The sequence below is a fragment of the Cetorhinus maximus genome, chromosome 10 (genome assembly GCF_964194155.1).
Source record: "Cetorhinus maximus chromosome 10, sCetMax3.hap1.1, whole genome shotgun sequence".
In the NCBI taxonomy this organism is placed as follows: domain Eukaryota; kingdom Metazoa; phylum Chordata; class Chondrichthyes; order Lamniformes; family Cetorhinidae; genus Cetorhinus; species Cetorhinus maximus.
The window spans coordinates 4,105,778-4,131,133 of record NC_135888.1 but is presented as its reverse complement, the minus strand read 5'-3'; the positions used below and the strand labels follow the sequence as shown (position 1 = coordinate 4,131,133).

General features: G+C 40.3%; 1 protein-coding gene across 12 annotated transcripts in view; it reads left to right on the top strand.

Moving 5' to 3' along the window:
- LOC144685412 (DENN domain-containing protein 1A-like) overlaps positions 1 to 25,356 on the top strand; it is a 604,549-nt gene that overhangs the window by 543,889 nt on the left and 35,304 nt on the right. For 7 of the 12 annotated variants that reach the window (XM_078549859.1, XM_078549854.1, XM_078549858.1 and 4 more), the window contains one exon: positions 21,205 to 21,264. The exons of the other annotated variants lie outside the window; for them this stretch is intronic. In XM_078549859.1, the coding sequence (XP_078405985.1) occupies positions 21,205 to 21,264 (60 nt within the window). The remainder of the gene's footprint in view (positions 1 to 21,204; positions 21,265 to 25,356) is intronic. 12 annotated transcript variants of the gene reach the window in all.

The following is a 25,356-nucleotide window of genomic DNA, read 5'->3' as shown; positions in this document are numbered from 1 at the left end:
TTAAGTATAATTTTTGAACAACTTCTTACTCCCCCTATTGCATGGTAATTGTTTCACTTCAAAAAACGCATAAAGCAAGGCCACGGAGATTCCAGAGCCCAGAAGTATCATACATAATTTCATGTTTGCTACAAGAAAAATGCTGTTTGTTGTAGCTGAGTTCTGGAAAAATAACTGTTGCCATTTAGAGATAGAAAGAATGTCCTCATTATCATAATTGAAGCTGTTACATAAAGCTTATAAAGGATCTCACTTGCACTAAGCAGAAAGAGGTAACAACAACTGTTGGACTTAGCTAATTCAATCCTCAGCAACTTGGATAAGTTAGAATCAGGGGTAGATATACTGGTTCTGTTAGACCAAAGGAGAATTTAATTGCTCCAAACACAATTTTGCATGGAATACTTTCACTTTGCAGTTGAATAAGTGTTCTAGTGCAAAATAAAGAATTTGAGCACAACAAAATAATTTAACCCAATGATTGGAACTTTCTGTTCTAAAGTTTATCACTTGGTGTGTTTAACCTGCTCCCTTTGTTTTAAGTGTTTTGTGCAGTTTACCTATTTTGCTAACCTAGTGTCCATAGTAAAGTTTATTCTGTATTTCTGAAGTGGGTTATTTTTTGACTTGTGCAAGAGGATTCCACAGTAATTGCCTATTGGTAGTCCAGTCTGGTTAATGCAACATAAAGTGGATGGTCAGTAAAATGTAAATTGTTTCGTAGAGAAATTGGTATTGGAATGCACCTAATTTAAAATGTAATGCAATTAAGGAAAATATGCAAGTTTTTCAAATATTATACAGTTCTGACTTTTCACTTGCCTGTCAGGTATGTTGATCAATGAATGTGGTGTGATACTGGCAACATTTCATATTGTATGTACATTATTTCTCATTGCCAGGAACTGAATCTGGCCCCAGCAAAATTGTGTTTTGTGCGTTTGACTCTCAGCAATTATAGCTTATTTTGTTATTTGTGTATGTGAGTCTATCGGTGGACTGTGTTTTTCTTTGCATATGTGTATATGTTTGCCTGTTCAGTTTACTCCTGTGTTAGACTGACCACAGAAAACGAGACTGACACTAAAATGTGTGTGAGGGACATAGATGCACACAATTGTAATGAGACAGGGATGCACACACAATTGGAGTGAGGGATACATTTAAACGAGAGCAGTAGACAAAGATACACACAAAGCTGGAGCTGACTAATTGACTTTCTTACTATTGTTGATTTGTATTATTTGACTAGTATTTATTCAAATTTTCTTTAACATTTTTATTTCATGTTTAATTTACTAGCTGCCATGAAATATAGAATGTAATTTACATGTAAAAGTGAAGAGATGGTAATAAAACTGCATTGAAAACTGATGCCGTCAAGTTTGTTGAAGCCCATACGTAGGTTAGTGCCGCTGAAAGGTGTAACTTTATAAAATGCAAATTAGTTTCCATAAGTAGCAATAGGTATACAAGCTGCAAAATCTGACCGCAAAATATTTGTCCAATGCAGAATTGCATAGTTTATTAGAAGCTGAAGACAGTAGTTATAATATTTTAAAGCTTTCCTATGCAGATGATGAGACGAGCTGTTTTTCATCATTTGTCAACTGCTTAACACATCTGCCAACGTTATCCTGGTGTGCACAAGCAAGACAGAATTTTAAAAATGCATGCATGTGGATTAGGGTCAAGCCCTGTGTTTTTCTAATACAGCAGGTTCGCTGATACAACTGCAGAAGTAGATCTAACCAACAGCAGTGAGATGCCTTAATTGAGACATGCTGTCAAAGTGACAAACACATTTGCATAAAGTGTATTTATTTTCACTGTAACGGCCTGCAGTTTGCTGTTGGTTGAACATTCTTAATCAGCTTTCTCTAAGCAAGCCTGCTGAAAGCTGTCCTATACACTGTGCTCTTCTACATTGCATGACAGTTTGTCTAAAGGGGGAAGGGACAGAAAGCTGAAATTTTTATGCTGCTTTTTTTTTTGCCATTTTCGTATTAAATCAGCAGGCACGCTTACAACCCAAATGGCAGTGGACTTGTTTGCTGGGAGAGAGCACATGAAGAAGGAATGTTATTACTATTGCTTTTACCTCGCATCTATACATATAGCTGAAAACTGTAACTGTTCAAAACAGTTTTCCGTTCTGCAAATCTGTTGTACGTGTTGCGATCTGAATATCAATGTTCTTTGAAAGTTAGACGTCGCTTATCAAAAAGAGACGAGCTTCAAGTAAGAGAATGGGTGCTAACACTTCAGGGCTACAATGGGCAATAAATAACCTACCTTTTTGCCATTTGATTCAACAATCTCCAGTACATATGTATTATGGAATAGTAGGGTAGCAACTTTGTTTGGTCCATGTATATCTTTGAAAAATATTTTTAAGTTCAGGGTGTACCCACTCCAATTTTGGAGCCATAATTATGGTTCAACAATATTTTACTAATTGATATGTGATCTTGGAGATTTCATGACTGAAATACAGAATTTCATCAGGTCACTTCAGCATCTTGCATAGAGTTACTTACCCAAGCGTAAAATGATCCCCAGTTATCTTTTAGCTTAACTCTTTTTCTCCTGGTCAATCCCCACTTGAATTTCACCTAGAAAGAGCAGTACATTTTAGAAATTGAGTTGCTATTACAGTATGTCATTAAAATTGTGGTCAAATTGCACAGACCCACAAATCAAAACAAAAATGCAGTTAGTGGGGGAGATTTACTCTGCAGTGACAAAACTGGAGGATCAACTGGACATAGTCTCCCTCAAGTGCTATTCTCACACTGAAGGGCTAATGTTGCCCCATGTCAACCATATCCAATAATTAATTGAACTTTGTAATTCCCTGTGAGAGGAGATTATAAGGGAATTCTCCTTTAATGAAGATAACATGGAAGGTTCAACTACCACTGAGTTGTTACTCCAACTTGAGTCCAATAATATAGTAATGGTAACTACCCTCCGATTTGACCCCATGATCCCTGACCTGGATAAAATCCATTCTTGTGGCATTGTTAAACAAGTATCACGCAGGAAGGTCAATTAATGCTATGCCTTGAGAAGCTATCTGCCTTATAAGTTGACTAAAATCACATTTCATTGCTCTCATTTTGAGCATTACATAAGGTGGTGTCTCAAACCATATAGTTTAGGAGATAACAATTATCATTTAAGTCCAAAAAAGGGCACTAACTGAGCTATTGCCAATGAATTGCACAGTGGGTCTACTGCCTTTTACCTGAAAGCCAGTAGTTTTCGTTCATCAAATTCAGGAATATGGGAGGACTGGGAGGGGTCAGTATGTGTGTTACAGATTGTAATATATGGGATTATACAGCAACTCAGATGAATACACTTCATTTGAAAACTGTCCCGTTAGAAGGCATAACAGAAACATTCTTTTATCTGTAAACTTACCAATGTTAATGCCATGAAAATCGTCCTAGGAACCATTGAATTATATCAAAGTGACAACGTGGGGTTATTTGGGACTCTTATGACAACCCTGGTAATAGTGCAGTTATTTGGTGCCTTATGACTTTCCAGTGACACATTTCTATTGTGATCACATGAGACTGTTAGCTACCTTTTGTTGAACTGAGTATCCACATCAAAAACCACATCAGAACAATTGAAGTAACTGGTTCAAAGTGATGGTATATCGTGACAATTTCATGATTTAAATAAAATACTGTGTTTACCCAAAGAATTTGTGATCTGCTCTTACGCTTATTGTTTGTTGATTATGACGCAAGATCACTTCTGTATTCTTTCTAAATACCTTTGTGTCAGTAGCATGTCCTCCATTATCACAGTATTGACAAAGTTTAATAAGTTTACAACAGAACTATAAAATTCAAAGAATGCTGGAAATACTCATCAGGTCAGGCAGCATGTGTGGCAAGGGAAGCAGAGTTAACGGGCTGGATTTTCCCTGGGATGGGCTGACTCTGGAGACCTTTGAACATGGTGGGCAGGACCCTGATGCGAAAGGCTGGACCCCATTTCTGGCAGATTCAATTTTTGCTGGCAGGAGAAGGGGTTGGGGTGTGAATTTCACGGGTGGGAAACCTGAACTCATCAGGGCCATTTGAAATTAGTGCTGAGTTCAAACAGACCCCATTTTTGCTGTTCTAAAGACCTTACCCCGCAGTGTAGGAGTCATGAATTTATGAAAGAGCCGCAAATGCTCTTGAAGGGTGGATACGGTCTGTTTAAGTGTTATGATCTGAAATTATTTAAATCCTCAGATCTTTAAAAATAAAAAAAAACACAGGCTGCAGCTTTCCTTTGGAGTAAAAAAGTAGACATCTGCTGCTGAAGTGCATTGATTGACAGGCCATCTGATGCAGCTTAGAAACAGACCATTAGCCATTTTTTCCTGCAATTTCATTGTTGACATTTCCCAAGGGTGGTTGTTACAGTTGAGCCTATTATGAATGCTTTGCTGAGTTTCAAAAGCTCCAAACCTATTATGTCAGCAGGGAGGGCTGAGTTCACATTTTGATTGACAGTTTTAAGAGGCTGTTAAATGATTAGCTGTTTTGATGTGCTTAGTGAATAGAAGTTTGTTTTTACAACAGATTGACTACTTGAGGGGATATACATTTTTCGTATGGGTTTCGTGAATGGGAGTTTTCTCCATAGTACTCTGAGTGTGAACGCTCTTAGATTAAGTTTTTCATCTCCACATGGTTCTTGAGGTCTGCCCATGATGGATGTTCTTTTAATGGCTATGAGCGTGGCATTGGGGATATGAGAAGGAATGAAGATTGCATGAGGTGTATGTGGGGAAATAGAGAGTGAGGGGACATGGGGGAGTGGGTGGAGTGAGGGGAGGACTAGAGAGGGCCTGTCAGCCTTTTATACAACTGGGCCAAAGTCTCAGAGTACCTAGGCCTTTTAACCAGCCCGCCTTGTCAATCACCCATCTCCATGACCGCCTCGGAACTCGCCTCCGGTGATGGTGGACCGGACTCCATCCATCCCGCACCTCCCTAGAATGAAAATATGGTGGGTGAGGCTCTTTTAAAAGAGACGGGCCTGCCAAGCTGGGAAATTTCCCAACTCAAGCTTTCCATCTCGGTGACAAAAATCTGACCCAACGGTTCAATGACTCTTCATCAGAACTTGCACATTAGTATTTTGCATTATACAAAAATTCAAAGCTCTGAACAATCAGGAGCTGGCTAGTTACCAGATTATGCAAGTTGATAAACAGGAGGTCAGCAGTTCAGATATGTCTATGTCACACTCACACTCAATGGCAACTCTTAATTTGCTGTTCACTTACTCTAGGAGAATATGTTCTTATTAATCAGAATATTTCTTCTCTAATTAAAGCTTGAGTTTTTCAAGGTCTGGTAATCAGTGTTTTTTTTTTACGTCTTACTGTTAATCATTTCTCCAACGTACATGTCCAGTGTAAACTTTTCACTTTTTTAGGCAATGGTTGTCATGGCCAAAAGTTCACTAAATCTTCAGTGCTGAATATTCTTTGTAGCTTCCAATAAGAAAAAAATTTACTGAATTTTGTGCAGCTGTAAATAATTCATAGTATTCACTAAGTAACCTTGTATTTTAATCTTGTATCTTAAAATAAATATATTGCTACATAAGTGAGATTGGAGTTCTCAAAGGACTTGTCTCTGATGAACTATGAACACATGCAGCATATTGTCATAGTTAGAGAGCATCCCAGCAGTAAATACTCAAAACTGGAAATAATACAACAGACTGTACAACGGAACTCAGATTGCTTCTGGCTCGGTCCCAATCCAGATCTCTGGAGTGATACATTATTATTATATAATCTTTGACTGTGGGTTTCTTTGGTTGTTGGGCTTTTCATCAAAATATTTACCATCTGTTATTCTTATAACATGGAGAACACTTGACATTTTAATTTTCAAAGTACATGTTTATATGAGTTTTGTTAGAGAGGTTCAAGAGAAAGCTATTTCTAAATGGTTATACAACAACAACTTGCATTTATATGGCGCCTTTGATGTTGTAAAATGTCCCGAGGTGCTCTAGGATTGGTAACAAAAAAAATTGGCACCTAAGGAGATAGGGTAGATGACTAAATGCGTGATAAAAGAAATATGTTTTAAGAAGCATCTTAAAGGAGGAGAGAGAAGTTGAAAGTTATACACGGGTTTCCGGAGCTTGGGTCCTAGACAGCTAAATCCGCAGCTGCTCAAAGTGGAGCAAAGGAAATTGGGGATGCACAAGGCACTAGAATTGAAGAATTCAGAGTCGTTGGAGGACTGTAGGGTTGGAGGAGGCTGCAGAGGTAGGTTGAGGTGGGGCCAGGGAGGGATTTGTACATAAGAATTTTACATTTGAACTATTCTTGGACTTGTAGCCAAGGCAGGCTTCTGAGTACCGGTGACAGAGAGTTATATTTGTGTAATCAACTATAATGATCTTTCAAAATCGGTGGTTGACATTTTTCCTTCCACAGATGTTAGAATGAAAAGTGATGGATTTTTCACCACCGATTTTGATTTCATTTTGAAGGGCTGGGTGATCAAAACACAGAATCCAGGTATCTTTTGTAAATGGTTGTCTTTAACAAGTCATCATGCCCAGTGAAGGCATGTCCTATCCATAATCTTTAAAACATGAACTGTAATCGATTTGGAATCTCCTGGAACTGCCCTTTCATTTAAAAATGGACATTAAAATGCTGCAACAGATGGCTGCTGAGAGTTACTTCACTTATCCTGTAGATTCCACCATATTGAAATGACAAAATCAATAAGAAGTATCAATAACCATCACCTGAAACCATCCAAAAGAGTTTCCTGACTTGATTGGGTCTTTTCAGAACAAAAGATGATGATTGCCTCAGATCCCCACAATAAATGTCTGCGCACAAAAACCCAGGCTGTGGCTAATTAACTGAAGCCCAATACAATATTTGAAATGGAGCCGTGAAGGACCGTATGGTAAGGCAGCCATGTTGGTCGCCCATTTTAAAAAAAAACCTTAAGAAATGTCTGCGTAATACAGAACAAAGACTGCAGAGACAGCAGCATAAAGGGCCGCAACATCTATGCCTTTAAGAATTGGAGACTGCAACATCATACAGTCTCCAAGCCTGTTCCTTTAAAAGTCCAGCAGTACAGAAAACTCAACTCCTGGTAACCACACTCCAAGTCACTCACATCATGACCTGCTGAAAATCCAATTCTTCGAGGGAATCCTGCAATAATCCAGATATGCGACTCCGGCTATTGAAACCACCGAGACTACCCGTTCAGGACTGAAAATGCCTTCTTCACCAGGCCTGCAATGCCCGTTTTCTGTCTAGATGAGCCAATCACATGCATCATAAAAACAAAAAGCTACTGCGGATGCTGGAAATCCAAAACAGAAACAGAATTACCTGGAAAAACTCAGCAGGTCTGGCAGCATCGGCGGAGAAGAAACTTGAAAAATGCACTCTTCTCTTTAACAGTATTTTCCCTTGAGTATACGTGAGAGTGGTGAGTGAGTGACATAGCCTTAGACTTTCGGGGTGAATGCATGATTAAATAGTCCTTTATTTAAACCCTTGAATAGCTTGCTACTGATTATTCAAATTGACCCCACGCACTCGGGGGAGTTGGGGGGGGTGGATCAGGAACACATCTTCCTTTCCAAAAAAACACTGATTATGGACAGCAAGAGAAGGGAACAAGGGTTTCAGTTTTCTCTCATTCCTGTCCATAACAGAATGGTTAAGGTGATCATCTGCATAAAGGCAGTTAACTGCACTTATTCTTGCGAAATACCAAGAAATATCAGGTGTGCAACTACTTTGTTGCCTTATGATAATTGAATAGATGTAACTGCTGGCAGGTGGAAGAGAGAATGTTTTCAATGGAAAGTACTTCCTTTTTTATATGTCCCCTAATCAGCAATATTTAGAAAAAATAAAGCGCTCTGAAATATCCTTTTGTAGAGCTCCACTTCCTGCAGATACAGAAGAAGCAGGTAAACTCTGGTAATATTGGACAGAGGCTACTTGGGTATTGTTTCTGCTAAATGTGGTTGAATACCACATGATTGCGCTGTTTAGGCTGATCAAGTGTCTTTTATCCAACAACATGTTTGTGTTTCTAAAAGTACTGCAAAAATTAACAGATGACCAGTGTATGTATGGGAGGGTGCCTTTAAACAAGGAATATTGTGAGCAAATGAAATGTGATTGTTTTGTCAAAAAAGTGCAAACTTTTTGTTTGAATTGCCTACCTAAAAAATAATAGACATATAAACTTGCATAATAGGATAAATTCACTGATCACATGCTCCCTGTTGGGGGTTACGCTCAAAGAATTGCCTATATCTGACCTACATTCAGTTTGATTGTGGGATTTGCAAATTTACCCTAAAATCTCATAATCAATTCATAAAATGATGAATGTTAGACAGTATGATGTTCAATGGGTGAATTCATATTATGCCTTGAGTGACATCCTACCTGCAATTGTAATCGCTGCACCGTTGGTAGCTGTGCCTTCAATTGCCTAGGCTCCAAGCTCTGGAATTCCCTCCCCACACCTCTCCGCCTCTCTATCTCACTTTCCTCCTTTAAAACACTTCACAAAACCTTCTCCTTTGACCAGATTTTTGGTCATCTAACCTAATGGGCAGAATTGAATGTAATTGACATGGGTTCAGCTCACTGGTTGGAGAAACGGTGGTAAATCTGCTTCGCTTCTGAGGGGGGCGCGGGGGCTGACCGGATTAAGTGCCGATCAGAGTGTCTGCCAGGCACTTAACTGTCGGGCCTTCCCCGAAGGTGGAAGTCAGAGGCCGGCAGCTCTCCATCGCAGGCAGCACCGCCAGAAAGGTTCGCTGCTGCTGGTGTTGCATCCAAGGGGAGGCCTAGGATCGCTGAGGGACCCAGACCACAGGTGAGTGAGAGCAGTATCGGGGTCACCGGAGAGGGGGGCAGAGAGGAGTTGGAGGCAAGGGTGAGGGGAGTGGCTTTCAGCAGCCACCCCCTGCCCCCAAATGCCGGGTCCCTTGATCGGGCACTAATACTTTTGAAAGCTGGACCCCACCCTCCCCCACCAGAAGACCGCAGGCAAACCTGACCGGAAAGCCATGTAATCCCAAAGCCAGCACTAAATTTCGGTGGGCTCAGGGATAATTGGTGGCAGTTGGCTCAATAATGTGCCTAATTGACAACCTGTCACAAGTGGATGAGTTTTCCGCCGTGGGTCCGTTTCTGCCTCCAACTGAGGGTATGTACGCTGCCATCAGCCACACAGGAGTCGAACGTTCACAGATGCAAGGTGAGAATGTCAGGACTGTCCTCACTGCCTCTGGTCATCATCCTCCACAAATTTAGCAGCTATGAGGGCCTCTCGAGCGTGCCTGCATCGTCTGGCTAGTGCAATGGCCTCATCACCGCCATCCTCACCTTTGAGGACCTCATCATCGTCATCCCCTTCGTCGGAGGACACGTGCAGCTCCTCCGTCTCCTCCTCATCCAGGTCCTCCCCCCATTGCAGCGTCAGATTGTGGATGATGATGTGGGACACTCTCTAGGGACTGTTTTGCAGCACTTCACTGGACCTGTCGAGGCACCGGAACCTCATTTTCAATACGCCTATCGTTTGCTCCACCAAAGTCCAGGTTGCGGCATGAGTCTCGTTATACCATCACTGCTGCAGTCTGAGACTGCCTCAAGGGCATCATCAGCCATGTCCTCTGTGGGTAGGCAACCCTGGACTCTGAGATTGCCAAGGATGCAGGAGTCATGGACGTTCCCTGGGAATCGTTTGCAGACCTATAGGATGTGTCTGTGGTGGTCGCACGGCAGTTCAATGAGTGGAAGCTCTTGCGGTTGATGTAGTTGACTGCTTGTTGCCACAGAGATCTAAGCGCCACGTGAGTGCAGTAGATGGCACCCTGCACCTGTGGAAAACCTGAGACCTGCACAAATCTCATCGACCTTGCTTCCTGGCTTTCCTGATCCCAGGCAAAATGCACAAAGTTCTGTGCATTTGCGAAGATGGTGCCCATGACCTCCTGGATACATTGGTGCATGGAGGCTTGTGATATCCCACAGAGCTCATCTGTGGAACCCTGACGTAAAAATTGAGCGTCACGGTCACTTTCATGGCCACTGGCAGTGGATGCACTCCATGTCCCCATGGCACCAAATCCTGAAGCAGGTGGCATATGTGACCAGTTCCCTAGACATGCGCAGTCTTTGGCGACACTGATTCTCAGTCATCTGCAGGAATGACAGGTGCTGTCTATAGACCCTGGGTCTAGCAAGGCGCTTACGGTCGACACCTCGCTGTAGATCTTCAGCTGCATGCACAGCAGGCTCCCCCTTCATCTTGAGGGAGGTGCTCCTTCCTTTGCTAAGCCAGGTGCCTTTGCCACTCTCCTCTTTATCTTCTCTTGTCTCTAGAAACCATGAGGCATACTACTAAATCACCAAGCTCCAGAATCCTGATGTTCCCCTCCTGCAGGATCAAAAAGAGATGCTGGGTTAGCATGGGTGTACAACGAACCTCTCTTGGTTAAGTCAGAAGGCCCCTTCATGCATGCAGGAGAGTGCTGGCCGCCACTTGGATGGCCAGTGCGTAGTGCGCTCATTGACTGTCTGAAACCCTGGTGGCATAGTGGTACTGTTACTGACTAGTTTTCCAGAGACCCAGGGTAATGCTCTGGGGACCTGGGTTCAGATCCCACCATGAAATTTGAATTCAATTAAAATCTGGAATTAAAAGTCTGATGACGAGCATGAAACCATTGCCGATTGTCATAAAAACCCATCTGGTTCACTAATGTCCTTCCCTGGTCTGGCCTACATGTGACTTCAGACCCACAGCAATGTGGTTGACTTTTAAATGCCCTCTGAACAAGGGCAATTAGGGATGGGCAATAAATACAGGCCTAGCCAGCGACACCCACACCCCATGAACAAATTTTTAAAAAACCCAACTCCGCCGCACTCCACTTGACCGATTGGCAGCAGCTTTGGCCACTGGACTCCATGCTGTGCTCTCAGCTCAGACACAGGCATTCTCTAAACCTGCACTGAAAGGCTGCACTCTTAGCTTGAACCATGAGCGATACTGGTCCAAACCTTAATAAAGACACTGCAAGGGGCTGAGAGTGCCAGTGACTGTGCCATGGTTACCTTTCGCAAGAGGATTGTACAACTTTCCCAGTCGACCACTTGTTCTGCTGCCCCCTAAAATGCACATTAATTTGCAGTGTGTGTCTGAGGAGTGAAAAGTTCTGGAGCATTTGGTGGCAGATTCATAGCTTTTGCATTGCTTGAGTGGGCAGAAAAGCTTCAGAGATCTGACTTCAAGTATGTCAATGGAGCTACAGCTGACCAGTCTCAGCTGTGGAAGAGTGCTCACTTTTGACAAGCTTTTCCAAGTGCATTGCTCTTCCCTCACCCCCCACATACCGGCCCCCTTGAGTATTTACATTCAGCCTTTGCTGCCTTGCCCCCTACCTCCCCCTCCCCCCAGCCTGACCTGCACTGGAGCCTTTGACCCGGCACTGCACTGAAAGCCAGCCGGGAAAAAGTGACTTGCCTATGCCCCCCGCGAATGCGCGGCGCCTCTTCCTTGATATCCTACGGGTGATGCTTACAAGCATGTGTGTACGTTAACGTCTGAGTTCCACTCGAAGTTCAGCTCACCAGGTTCACGCCTTTTAAAGGCAGACGTCAAGCACGCTATTCTGAAGTCATGCCAGCGCCGGCAGTAAATTTGACCTGGGGGTTAATTCTGGCAAGCCGGGCTTATAATTAGATGCAAATGTATTAAAATGACGTTCCCGACGCACGGCAGTGGGAAATGCGGCCCACCATTGACGGGTGAAGTGGACAATCTCAACCTGGTTTCATGAGGGTGCAAAATCAATTTTTGGCCTTCTCGCCATATTGTTTCCACCACCGTCCGCCATGATGCCCGACACCTAAAGCTCAATAAGCCTATCACTCAAGTAACCCTGTGATGAATTGAAATCTGTTAAAATATTTCCTTACTTGCTTTATTCAGTTTTACACTCTTCATGAAATTAATTTCTTGTGGAGTTATGCTCTTCAAGCCAAGGCTCAACATTTCTGACTGACCACATACACCAGGCACTACGATATTGGTTATGGGCACATTGGGTGCCATTCCTGACTGAAAAAGACATTTTTCTTCTCTCTCCAACTTCATTTTTTTAAACCTTGCCTTTGCCAGTTGCCCAGAAAGAAGCAAAGGAGTACTATGGGGAGCCTATTAAGAGCTCCCTAGTGCTATGAAAATGTTCTAACCTATAATGTGTTTCATCAATTAAAAATGAAAAATTCTTTGTGAATGATATTCAAACCTAGCTTTCTTAACAAAAATGATGTGAGGGTGCAAGTTCTCCGAGCTCTAACAATGGGGTAATTAATTACAATTTTAAAAATGATTTTGTGCATTAATGCAGTCTTAAAGTTGGGAAAGCACCAGAGTGATGTTGAGAATTTCACTTAACCTGTAAAAGCTGTAAGGCACTATATGGGAAGCGATGAGGAATTTCTGTATGTTCTAATGCATGGATTGGAATATATTCGCACACAAGTTTGATAGGAACAATGTTGTCCAGTGCTTAGGATGGAAATCATGTGATTTTTATTCATGGCAGTGCATGTCACTGGAGTGGGTTGAGATGGCACTGGTAAAACCTCCTGGAGTTCAATGTCAGATCAACACTTTAATTTGTTGCTGCCTTGTAGTAACCTCCGGATTCCATTCACCATTCCTTCACTGTCGCTGGGTCAAAATCCTGGAACTCCCTTTCTAACAACACATGGACTGCAGCAGTTCAAGAAGGTGGCTCACCACCACCACCTTAAGGTTAATCGGAGATGGGAAATCAATAGTGACCCTGTCAGTGACATCCAAATCACATGAATGACTAAAAAACGATTGTTTATTTTGCTAGACCTGATAATGGTCATTAGCTTAACAGCTCACTGACCAAAAAATAGTATGTGAGCCTGTTCTTTATGGGTGGATGTATTTTTCAGGCATAAAACAGTACAAAGCAGATCAATTTAGTAGGCATTGAGCTCATTGTTTAAGCATTCCAGGTGGCTACTTAAAACAAGCATTGGCTCCTTGGCTCTTTCTCAAGGGCAATTAAGGATGAGCAATAAATGCTGTCCTTGTTAGCGACACTCACATCCTGCGAATATTTCAAGAAGTGCTAATGAGCTTCCTAATGCCTCTTGAAGGACCCTTCTACAAAATTTGTTACTCCTAAGTGGGGCAGGTGTCAGGCCTGTCCTGTTCAGGATTCTTTCCCTGTGAAAGCCAAATAAAAGTATGTTTGTTTATATGATTTTTTTAAAGTAGTAAATGCCACCCCCCCCCCCCCCTTCCCCACCCACCGCCCGACTCCACAGTCCTTGCAGTTTACCCCCTCCCCACCCCATGGCCCAATCCCCATTATCCACTGCACCCTCCCTCCCTGAATCCTAACTGATAGCTGCTGCCAGCAAGGCAAACTTTGTGAAAGTGACTTTCTCACCCCCAAGTTGCCTATAGAGGAGGTGACTGGTACTGGAAGCTCAACCCAAACCTGGTTCGGTTGTACAATGGGCACAGACAGAATTCCACACAATGATGTTTATGGCGATCCTGGACCTTATTTAGCTTGTTCTCAGTGATAAGAGACATATGCAGTCGTTGGTCCATTATAAGAGCTGGAAGAGTTTCTCACAAAGATTTGACTTCCTATCAGTAAAAGTCAGAAGTTCCCAATTCCAAAGAACGTGACTGTAATAGTTTGCTGACTTATTTTGGAAACAAGCAATTTAGTGCAGAGGAGAGAGAATACTTTCAATATAAATTTTCTCTTTCAGTCTAATAACTCAAATCTATATGCATGTTCCAGTGAACTGACCACTGGAAAATTACATGGTGAACCCAGCAACGTGTAAGCTGTTCCATTACACACCTTACCTTCAAGAGCCAGAAAGCAAGTTTTGAAATTGCATGTGCTTTTAATATAACTTATTAAAGGTTATTGTTTGAAGTACTGGTTTTAGCATAACTTAGTAAGGCTGATTGTTTGGAAGACTGACTGGCTGTTTTAAAAGTCAATTATTCATAAACATTACATTTTCTTCATTGATTCTTAAAATGCACTATTGACACAAATGTAAACTTGGTAGCAGTGAAACCACACAATCTTACCTTAGATTGAAAATGCTAGGTCGTCAGCTGCCTAGTTCTTGAGAAGTTAAAAATTATGCAAGCAGTCATGTGCCAGAGGTGCCCTTGAGGGTTTTACTCTCTGAATTTCCAACAGTTGCACTTCGTTAGGAGCCTGGTGGTGTTTAATAAGGAGGTTGGACTGCTGGCACCTCCACTGCTTATTTGTTGTCGGAGGGCTCCAGGGCTGCTGCAGTAAGCAGATCGGCCAGAGCTGATCATTACAAGGGCATACGCTGCCATGAATAAAAATGTCACAGGATTTCTGTCCTAAGCAGTGGAAAATGTCATTCCTGTCAAACAGATATTACAGGACTAGTGTGTAGTCAGTACAAATTGGTTAGTTGCATGTTCCCTGAGTTTTTGACATTCATAGATTAAGTCTGAAGAAAAAACAATGTTGACCTATTTATCTGTTATTGCTGATGTATATTCTTTTTTGCATGAAGAAGCATTTGTCAACTACTAATTAAAAATTTTTTGGTAAAAAGTGAAGTAAGGTGATTTGTTCATGCTGACAGCAAGTATTTGACTAACCAATACAAGTGGGATATTGCAGGTGCTTTCTGTAATATCCCATACACTGATAATGATACATTGATAATGAGTTTTTTTTAATGGCTCACAGGTTGTCCAGCCAGGGCCCAGCTTTTTACCTTCTCCGTGACTGTAGCTGAAGGAGAAGAAATCCATACAATTTTGAAGTTAATTGATAGAGGTATCTTCATCATTTGTCCTGAGCAGGGCCACCATATTAGGTGCTGGACCTTAATGAAGTAAATCGTCTTGAGGTAGACTTGACCCTTTGACCTCTATTTCCTTTGGAAACGTACCTCCCGCTGACTGAGCATAAACAAGGAAAAGCAAATGCTGAATACTCATGGTCATCTTCCTAGCTCATGGAGAGTGTATAAGCAGATTGAAGTTAAATGAGGGGGAAAGGAAAGAAAGAGCAAATATGATGCTACAAAAAATTGCAGGCTAATGTCAGAGAAAAAAAATTATTTTCTGAGAACCAATCCTGGTTGGGTCCTTTGATTATATTCTCAACAGCATTGCCAATGTAACCCTGGCTATTGATGAGGTAATATGGTGAATAAAGTGAGAGCTCAGTCTCATGACTGTGTTTGTTTTTGTGATCAGAATTAGCCAGTGTAATAGGAGGCAATGTGAATTTTTAATTTAAATTCCTATTTTGGTTAAGCAAAATCCTAACAGTAAGGAAAACATAACCAGTCTATTTCCTTTATGGATGTTGACTTGACCTGCTATTTTTAGTACTTTTTCTGTCTATTTTTTAATAGTAAGGTTTAGCTTCGTACAATTAAATTGCAACTGTGCTATTGTTTGACCGTTGGAAGGTTTAGTGCCTAGCAAACTTGTCTGCAAGTTCAGATGCTTGCACTTCTGGCCCGTGGCCAAGAGATTATTTTTCTCCTGTTGATAGGTGTTTGCCTCTGTGGCATAATTCAATAAATTTCACCGCTTAACCAGCCTTGGAGAAGTTAATTTCTGTCCTTGGACAGAAAATTTGCTGTAGTTGGGCATCGAATGACATTAGCCATTAGATAGACTTGCCCTTCCATGTTTAGGTTTTTAAGTTCTTTGCTCATGTTTCTGAAAGTGAGAACTGATAACTCATCAGGAAACTGGGGCATTGAGGACCTGAGTGAATAGCACAAACAACTGTGTACCTCCTTAATGAGTCAGATTGAAGAATTGTGAAATTAGCAACATATGGACTGATAGGGAAATGTGAAATAGAAGGCATGAATTCGATGTCAATCAGGTACACAAAGGGAAAGAAAAGCTGGATTAAGAGACAGAGAAAAAGAGACAAAAGTTTTTTAAAAATATAAATTTTGCTTTTTTTAAATCTCCAACAACAATCAAAACCTGAAGGAATGAGACTCCATTCTTATAATAGTTCATTTAATCACTCGCGCCTCTCACCTGAAGTTGTTGTATCATTTGTGCACAAATAGCAGCAAGTGCCATTAACTCCCTATTATTTTGACAAGAAAATCTGAACCACTGATGCGTAGAACTCCTCTCTGCCCCTAATTCTTGCTTCAATATAATGCTTTGTGGCTATTGCACCTTTTGCCGACCTGATATGAACCCTCGGGCTTTGGGCTTCACAGAACTAATTTGCAGGATGCCATATTTTCCCATGGGAGATTTGGAGGCACTACACCGCACACATACCCAGTCTCATTTTAATATTTAAATTTTACTGAAAATTACCCTAATCTAAAGTTTACATCTTTGAACAAAGCTCTGCTCACAGCCCTTGCTTCACCCATAAAAGTTGGGCGAGGCTTACGCTGACTTCTTATAGGGAGGAGGTAGGTTTTTGATACTTTTGTGGGTTTTTATGTACCCTTTGCTGCATGTTGCACCCTCCCTGCCTTATTGGGTTTTCTATGGAATCCTCTATTTTTGCATTTCTAGGGTGTTTCCCCACTGGTATTTTGTTTCATTATTTTTGGCTTGGCACACAAACATACAGGAAACAGAAAAGAAAGAAAAAAAACTATCAAACTGTAACTATGTAATCTTCTAGGAATAGAAAGCAACCAGTGGGGAAAAATGACTGCTAACTCAGGAAAAATACTGGAAAATTCCCCTCGTTTCTGTGGCAATCGAGCAAAGTGGCAGGAGACTGTACTAGCCCATTACCCCTCATGGCCTCAGTTAACCAGTACTTACCCTCAATAATTGAAAATGCCTTCTCCTCTTGGGAGCCTATCAAGTTCCCCTTTAATGTCACACTGTACAAAGTTTTGAATGAACTACATAATTGAAATGAAGGACAGGAGGTTCTCAAGCTACATCTCCTGAGTCAAATTGGTCATGTCTGTCAGTGCCCAGGGACTTACATTTATAGACTCCCTCCACATGTATCTTGGACATGTTAGAGTGGATATGTTTTTGTCATCTCCAGTTTACTGCTTTAATCCCCTTGCATTCAGCTAACGCCGGCGCTTTTACTGCAGATTGGTTTTCAGCTCCAAAAGAGCCAACTTGCCTTGGTGCACCTCCTACAGGAGGACTCCTAAATCTTCAGCATCAAGATAAACATTGTTGCCCATCTCCACAGTGCTTTTCTGAGCAACTGTACCATTTTCTGTCATCATCATGATTTACCCTTTATGGCAAACTGTAGTCCTCTACACCACTTCACCAGATTTTGAGCTGTGGGCCTGACACTCTGGGCGAACCTCTCCTGTATCAGTACCCTATTCAAATTAGGGGAAATAGATTCGCATTGTATATTTTGGCACAGTACACCACCTGTGCTACTACACTAAGTGCACCCAAGGCATAGCACATGCTTCACCAATTTTACAGGAATCATAAAATGAAGGCTGTATTATTTCAAAGTAAATCCATTTAATGGTTAGGAGTATACACACACTGCTGAGTTGCCAACATCTAAAGGGAAGTGTCAGATGAATGCCAGGCATTTTTCCATCAAGTGAGAGGGAAAATTAGAGGCTGATGTGTGTTGGACAACCATGTGCACCACGACCCGGTAGCAGATTGCAGAAGGGCATTTATAGAGGCCTGTAAGTTGCTTGCATTCTGTGAAGGGGTAATGGCTGGGAGCAGAAGGAATACAGTGAATAGCCCAAAGACCTCGAAGACATATGAGGAAATTATAAAGGAACTGAAAAATGTAATATGGATAATCATTCTCCTCTAGCATCACTTCTCAGACTCCTGCTTCGTAAAATATAAATCACTTTGATTAAATGAAAAGTCTGCTTATAGTGAATATAAGCTCTATCTCTATATTGATATCTATCTATGTATCATTTGTCATAGTTACTTTACATTTGTCATAGTTACTTTTCTGCACTCCTAAACAAATAATGCGCATTGCTGAACAAATTAAACTTCAAGTCTAAATTTATTTTGACTGTTGCACTGACAGGCATAATGGAGTAAAAACCAGGGCAGATCTATAACATATAGCTGAATTTAATTTTCATTGTTCCAGAAATTTGAAAGACCTGAAATGCAGTCTTGACTTTTGTTTTAAAATAACACACTTCACTGAGTCTCTTTGCTATTAGGGCTGTTATTTGGCACTACTGCATGATGCACAGACTCAGGCAGATTACTAATAAACCCTTTCAAGCATCACTAAAAATAGACTTTTTTTTTTCTTCAGTTTTTATTGGTAAGCTGCTCATTGTAACAATTAATTAAAATGTTGCTTGAAATGTATGACATGGTATCATTTCTGTCATGCAAATGTAATAAATGATTCTTCACATATTTCTAATACTGAGTTTATAAACCAGAATAAAGCCTACAGAATTGCAGAGCCTCAGGTCATTTACGAAGACGGAACTAAGGAAAGAAAAACTTATTAGCAATTTTATACCCAAAATATAGCCTTGTCCTCGAAGGGTTTTATTAAATCCAGATGAAATCTGACCCTGTGCAGTTTGTGGATGAAGTCCCAAAGCATTGCTGGGGGGGAAATAAGTCTCAGACCATTCCTCCAGTAAACTTATGCTTCATTTCCTGTTAGGCTAAATGATTGTGTGAAAATTGTATTTCCACCTGTTTATATTCAAAGCTCTCTAGGTTGTTTTGCAACATAGAAGGTTATTAATATTTGGGAACAGTGAAGGGCACCCTACCTTTTGGGGAAATTAAAAGTACACATTCTCGGGAAGAAAAGTCTCGTCCTTTCCCTAAGCTAAAATAATTTATTCTTACAATCATCTTCGATAATTAAATTGGCAATCTGTTTTGGGTTTATTTTGAAATTCAATTTTTAATATTTTTTTTTCATCCTTAAGTGGCTTGTTTTTAGTCAGTTATTTGGAGAAGGCATTGGGTTAAACAACTTGCTTTTAAAAAAAGAATGTTCAAACCTAATGAATGATAATTATACAGTATTGGGGAAATGTACATTTGGTCACAGTAAGAGTTGGAATTTAATGATCTCTGATATGAGAGTGTTTGTTGCAATAGTTCATATTTTGTTGGTATTGTTTTCATTTTCTCATAGCCTCTTAAAGTACCTGAATATAGAAGCAATATTTGTACTTGAAATGCAGTAACTTTTGTGCATAGGTAAATAGACCAGTAACATCTCAAAAACAGCATTGGGATGATTGATCAGTTACTCCGTCTTTAGTGGTATTCGCTGGAAGTTTGATATTGGCCCGGATATTGGGAAAAGTTCCTGTTGTATGACTAGTGCTACATCTGAACAGAAAGACCTCATTTTTCATTACCATCTGAAGAACTGCATTTCTGACAATGCAGCCCTCTTCAGTACTGTCTAGAGTATCAGTATAGACTTTGAGGTCAAACTCCAGTAGGATGAGGTCCTACTTCTACCTTATCATCAGTGCCCAAAGTTTCATTGATACAAAATGCAGCATAACTTGGAAATTAGGTCAATGATTTGACCCCTGAGTGCATTCTCATGCTGAGTGCTATAATGCATACCTGGTGTGAAACTATATTTTAAAAGTTTTCAATTAACCCACTGGTCTGCCTGGTGACATTCTTTAAACTTAAATCATCCAGGCTGTACTCACATTAAAAATCAGCTGCCTGAAAAGTAAAACCCCAACCATCTACTTTATCACTAACTTGAGTTAAACCTGCAGCGCAAGATGTTCCTAGCATTATAGCTCAGATTTGCCTCACTGACGGTCACCTTGCACAGATACCACAGGACTTTAGCTATAGGACTGAAAACACAATCGGGGTGTGGAATAAGCATGTTTCCCAATGCCTGTGCTAATTACTATGCTACAGTCCAGGAAACTCACCCTTTTACCTATTAAGAGACATGGGGTAGGAGTGCTGTTTTTGCATTTACTTTGTTGGCCTTAGATTTGAAGAATAATTTCATGATGTAGCAGGGAGAAAAAAAATCAACATTGGAAGCTACTAAAAGTGTTTTGAACCAAGTGAAAAGAAATGGGTCAAGTGTGTCCACATGAAAGAGTAAGCAAGGATCAAGTGGAGAGGAAAGAGGAGGTGAGTGTGAATTATACGTGATTAGAAAGATTGGTCCATTTTATCTTTGTGAAGGTGGAGATGGTGCAGTTCTTGCATTCTCCATTGTTGGTGCTAAGGCATCTTAAACAGGATCACATTTTAGGGAAGACTACATCAATTTCCTGATGTAAAATCTTCTGCTCTTCCACAGATGGAGTGCTCAGTTAATGCAAACGTACAGTCAAGTGGTCTGGCTAAACCTAGTAAAATTCAACAATGAGGAAACCATACAAAACATATTAAAGCCCAAGTATCTTAAAGGAGTAGCATTTCAACTTTAGTAATTTTATGATGGAAAACCAGCATGTGTTATTACAGTATAACTCCCAGCTTCCCTTGTATGAATACTGGATGTCATCCCCAGTAATCCAACATAGTGACATTACAATGACAGGCCAGGCTGTGAGTATCACAGAAATAGAACAAAATCCAAATAAATTCAGTTCAGGAAAGTTTCAATCTTTGTTTCCACAAAACTAAATAGATTTAAATCATGATGTCTGCAGGAGCTACTTAATTTGATGAGTACTGTACTCATGATTTGAATAAAAATAATTGTGGAGCTCGGCAGCTTTACCTGGAAGTGACACGTCTTACAAAATTATGTATATGTATGTAAGAATTTCCACTGTGGGTTTTGACTGTTTGGTTTTTTATTCCTTTCTCTTGCTCCATAATTAAAAATAATGCCTTTTTCAAAGTTGGTACAGGATAAGTTATTTAAAAATATGTAAAAGTTTGTTATAGCTAGAGACTATTGTGTCCGATCAAATTCTTGGTATGAATACACGTATCTGGGATAATGAACTTTCAACATGTGCAAATTTCAAAATTGTGTTATTTTATAGTTGCTTGCTATGTTTGTTTTTATTTTAATTAAACTGAAGGATGCTTCTGTTCTGATGTTTAAGTTTCCACTTTGATACAGCCAGAGAGAGTCCCTCCACCTCGCCCTCCTCCTCCAAAGATAAACAGTGCTACTTTGCCCGTGAGTAGACAGAAGTTGTGTACCTCCTTAATTATGTATAACACCACCTAAGTTGCTTTGCTGACTTTACTTACCCTTTTCTTCAGTTTGTGCTATTTGGTCTTGTAGCAAGGGATTGGATCTTTGCTTAGTTTTCTCTCAGACAGGTGTGAAACTTTGCTTCTTTCTTCGTCCAGTTCCTAATTCTTCTAATGTTTGGTGTTTATTGTAATTGGCATTATGATAGAGCCATGGCAGAAATGTTGCTCACTTAAGTTGTCATAAGAATCCTGGGTAACACCGGTGCAGCTGATATGGGATTCTTTAACACCTGGATTTAAGTCTCTAACCTCGACTGCATGCTTGGATTTGGCAGTTTGTGTTTATGCACAGGAAACATGCATGTTGTACATGCTCTGAGGTAGCCTAACCTTTTCACTGGGCTAATTACATATTTATAACCTACAATATTCGTAAGGTGTGCAGTGTTCTTAAATAGCTCCACGCTGCTATATGCATGTGGCTCATTTCAAGGGGCATATTGTGGGGGAGTTTTTGCGATTGTTCTGAAATGTTTTCCCATTTCTCAATGTTAAGAGATTTTGGAAAGCTAGCCTTGTGACCTGACCAGTGCAATATAGAAGTGAGCTCTGCACACTCAAATGACTGCAGCAAAAAACGTGCAGTTCATGTGGGGAAGTAGTTTGTTACTAATCAAACAAAACACACCGTCTCAAAGCAACATGACACATGTTGACAATGACTCCTCCACTCAGAACTCCTATCTCAGTCATGTTGGACAGTGGAGACTAAACCCTTCCTCGCAGGGAAGAAAGGAAAATCAGTTTGTGACAGAGTGGTGGAAACAGGTCATCTGTCAGCTTTTCAACTGCGGAATGCTGCCCAACAAAGTAAGAGCAAAAAATACAGAAATAACTTGACCCCAAAAAAAAAGTGGGATAGAATTAATTGATAGTAAATCAGAATCGTGTGCACTGTTACACAATCGAAATGATGGACAAACAGGTAAGCTGAGGAAAAACTGTTCATTTCATCACTTTCTATTGTCTTTAAGAATGTTTTTATGGTTTATTATTTGGATGCAAAAAATCAGAGACACTGAAATATCCTTTCTCAGTCATTTTAACCAATTCAGATGCATAACCAAAAGCCAGTATTATCCAAAGTGGAGTAGAAGAAAATTATAGACAATCATGTCAATAGATTTCAATATTGATTTTATCTTTCGTACGGTAACCCACTTTAGAATTATACTGCCTTTGAGGATCATTAAGGAATGTGTAATGCTCAGCAAGGAAGTCACAAGCAGTGAGCAGAATCTGTGCTGAACCCATTAGCTGTAGCAATAGGGAGCCAAGCATATTAGCTGACTGGGATAGGGACATATTTGACCCTCTGCCCTGGACTCTGCAGTTTGCTCTTAATCCAAACGACCAAAAGGGCAGTTGCACAAATATTAGCTGAGATTTGATTTGAAAAGAAGAGCAAAAGCCAAAATAGTATCAATTAAAAAGCAAAAAATAATGGACTCCTGTCTTTAGTATAAGAGGTATCATTATCATTGATTTTTACTGTTTGGTCTAATGTCCCAGCCAGCATTGTACTCCGCACATTTTGCCAACCCTAATACATACATCGCAGTAGAGCAAAGGCTATGCGTCTGCAGTGCCATCACATCAGCATATATAAAAACATTCTGATTTATTAGGCATGGTACAGTGGGGTGGAATCTATGACACCTGCACAGGTACAGTACCATTTTTTCCAAGTTTAGTTTCAAACAGCTATGGAATGCTGACTTTGTATATTATATCAGAAGGTCTGAAAATTGAAACTATATGGAAGTATGATGGGCCTATGACTCACAGAATGAGAGCCTTCTTCCCATAGAAATCCGTTTAACTAATGGCTTCAAATGTAACATTTTACCTTTTGGTTGTGTCGCCAGAAATAGCTGACAACCTCACTGCACCCGGATCTTTTCATTTTTTTGAGTTCTGTTTCTGCGTTTGTGTGCCTGCCATGTCCCATTAACAACTCTGCTGTTTGACTCATGCTTTTAGCAAATGCTGTAGATGAGAAGTACTGAGGTTTGGAATTAAATCAAGCAAGATGAGGAGAAAAGATTGAATTTTGTTAAAATCACAGTCATTACATTCCTCATTGATGTAAACATTACATTCACTTTCCTTACTTCAGCTTGGCTGCTGTGAACATAAAGTCCCTGCAGTTTATCAATTATGCCAACTCTATAATTCACCTAATATGGTTGTATTAGAAGATAGCCTACCTATTAATAAAAACACTTCTTTAAAAAACTTAAAATTCACTTTGCTTTATCAAAACATGTGCAGGGTATGGACATTTTTCAGTTTGATATCTAACACCAATGAAAATTATGTTAATTAGTCATAAAGATATCATGCAGCACTTAATATGATGCACACAGAACCCTCTAGTGTCATTCCAGGAACAGTCAAAGAGCAGGTTCTCTCCCTCCATAGTTTCAGATCTTACTGACATGTCTCCTTTTATATTTGCATTTTTAAAAGTTAAAGATCTTCATTTTGTGCCTTGTCGGCATTTAAAGAGTCCTTAGAATAAATTAAATCTCACCATATCATGGTGTGTTACTGAGTTTATGTTACTTGTCAGAAAGGACTCATTGTTCATTGATCCTGGCACCACTCTTCATATATAGGGCTTTGATAATCCTGACATAAACCCAGTGAGCTATAGTGCAGCACTATATAATGCAATACCCAACACAAGTTAAATCATTAACATCATTTAAAAAGTGTGATATTTATTTTCATATTTTAAAATAAAAAGATTAGTGCCTTATGATTATAGATTTAGTAATGATCCAGCTGTAGTTAATCACTACAAATTTCAAATCTTTGTAAGTATAAACTCATTATGTAAAAGTGCCACGTTATTATGTTGCTGTATGCATTGTAGTTGCTGCTATTTTGAACGTAAGCTTAAATTTTTATGTTTAATGATTAAATGTGAGCAGTTGGGTCTAAAGCAAATTCAGCTTTGCCCAGTTGGATTTGTCAGGTTCAGAACACTGTAGGGAATCTGCTTTTTTTTTCTCTGACTTTCCACTGAAGTCCCTTTAGGCTATGGCTCCAATCCTTTTTTGCATTTCTCCCCAGATATATCTGGTGTTGCTGACACTAGTGGGGTAATCGCTGGCTTTTCAAAGCTCTGGCGGAAAGGTGAAAGTATTAGCAGCACGATGACAGGCAAGCTTCACGCATCACCTTCCAGCTCAAGCTTAATTAAACAGCCTCTTTTCTCTTTTTTCCTTCTTCGTTCTATCATCCCTAATGAAGCAGTCTTTTCCATCGATCCTGCTGATTGCCAGGCCTCTCCTTTTGTTTGTTGGCACTGAGCCATTCAGCTGCGGTCTGACAGCTCAGCTCTGCTAATTAGCTCTGTTGTTCTTTTCCCCCATGTTTCTCCCTGTTGCAAGTGCAGGCAAACTTGCCACAAACTTAATCCTTCTGTTCCTACCAATGGGTTCACATGCTTAAGCTGTCTCCATTGTATGGAAGGGCAGCTTTGTCTGGGGACTGGCCCCCTCCTCAGTAAGTTCACAGACTGACCTTTTCTGACCCCTTACTTTTCTTCAGTAGCATTGGCTACACTGAGGTCATGGTTTGAACGCCCTCCCCCTCGCTGCTAAACTTTTGTTGTATTCTACACAGAGTTAAAGCCATGAATGTGTCAGTTAATTTCTTTTGTTGTTTTTAAATTATAGAACATCAGTGAATGTAGAATCGGATTTTTTTCCACAATTGATGAACTATCGCTCGCGTATCTTTTGTGGTGAAGATGGGTGTTAAAAATAATGTTGCATGTATCCTAAACATAGTGTCTGATTCGGTTTGTAACTACATAGATTGTCTATGGTTTTAAACTTCTAGCCTTGAACGGCAGTAGTCAGTACAAATAACATTCAGATCAGTAAATTTGAGAATTTGACTTTCAAGCTCCTGACACTTATTCTAAAGCATTTCCCAGGTTTCTAGTACAACAATTCCCACAAAGCAACATCTGTGGAATCTTTACTGTTACTTCTTC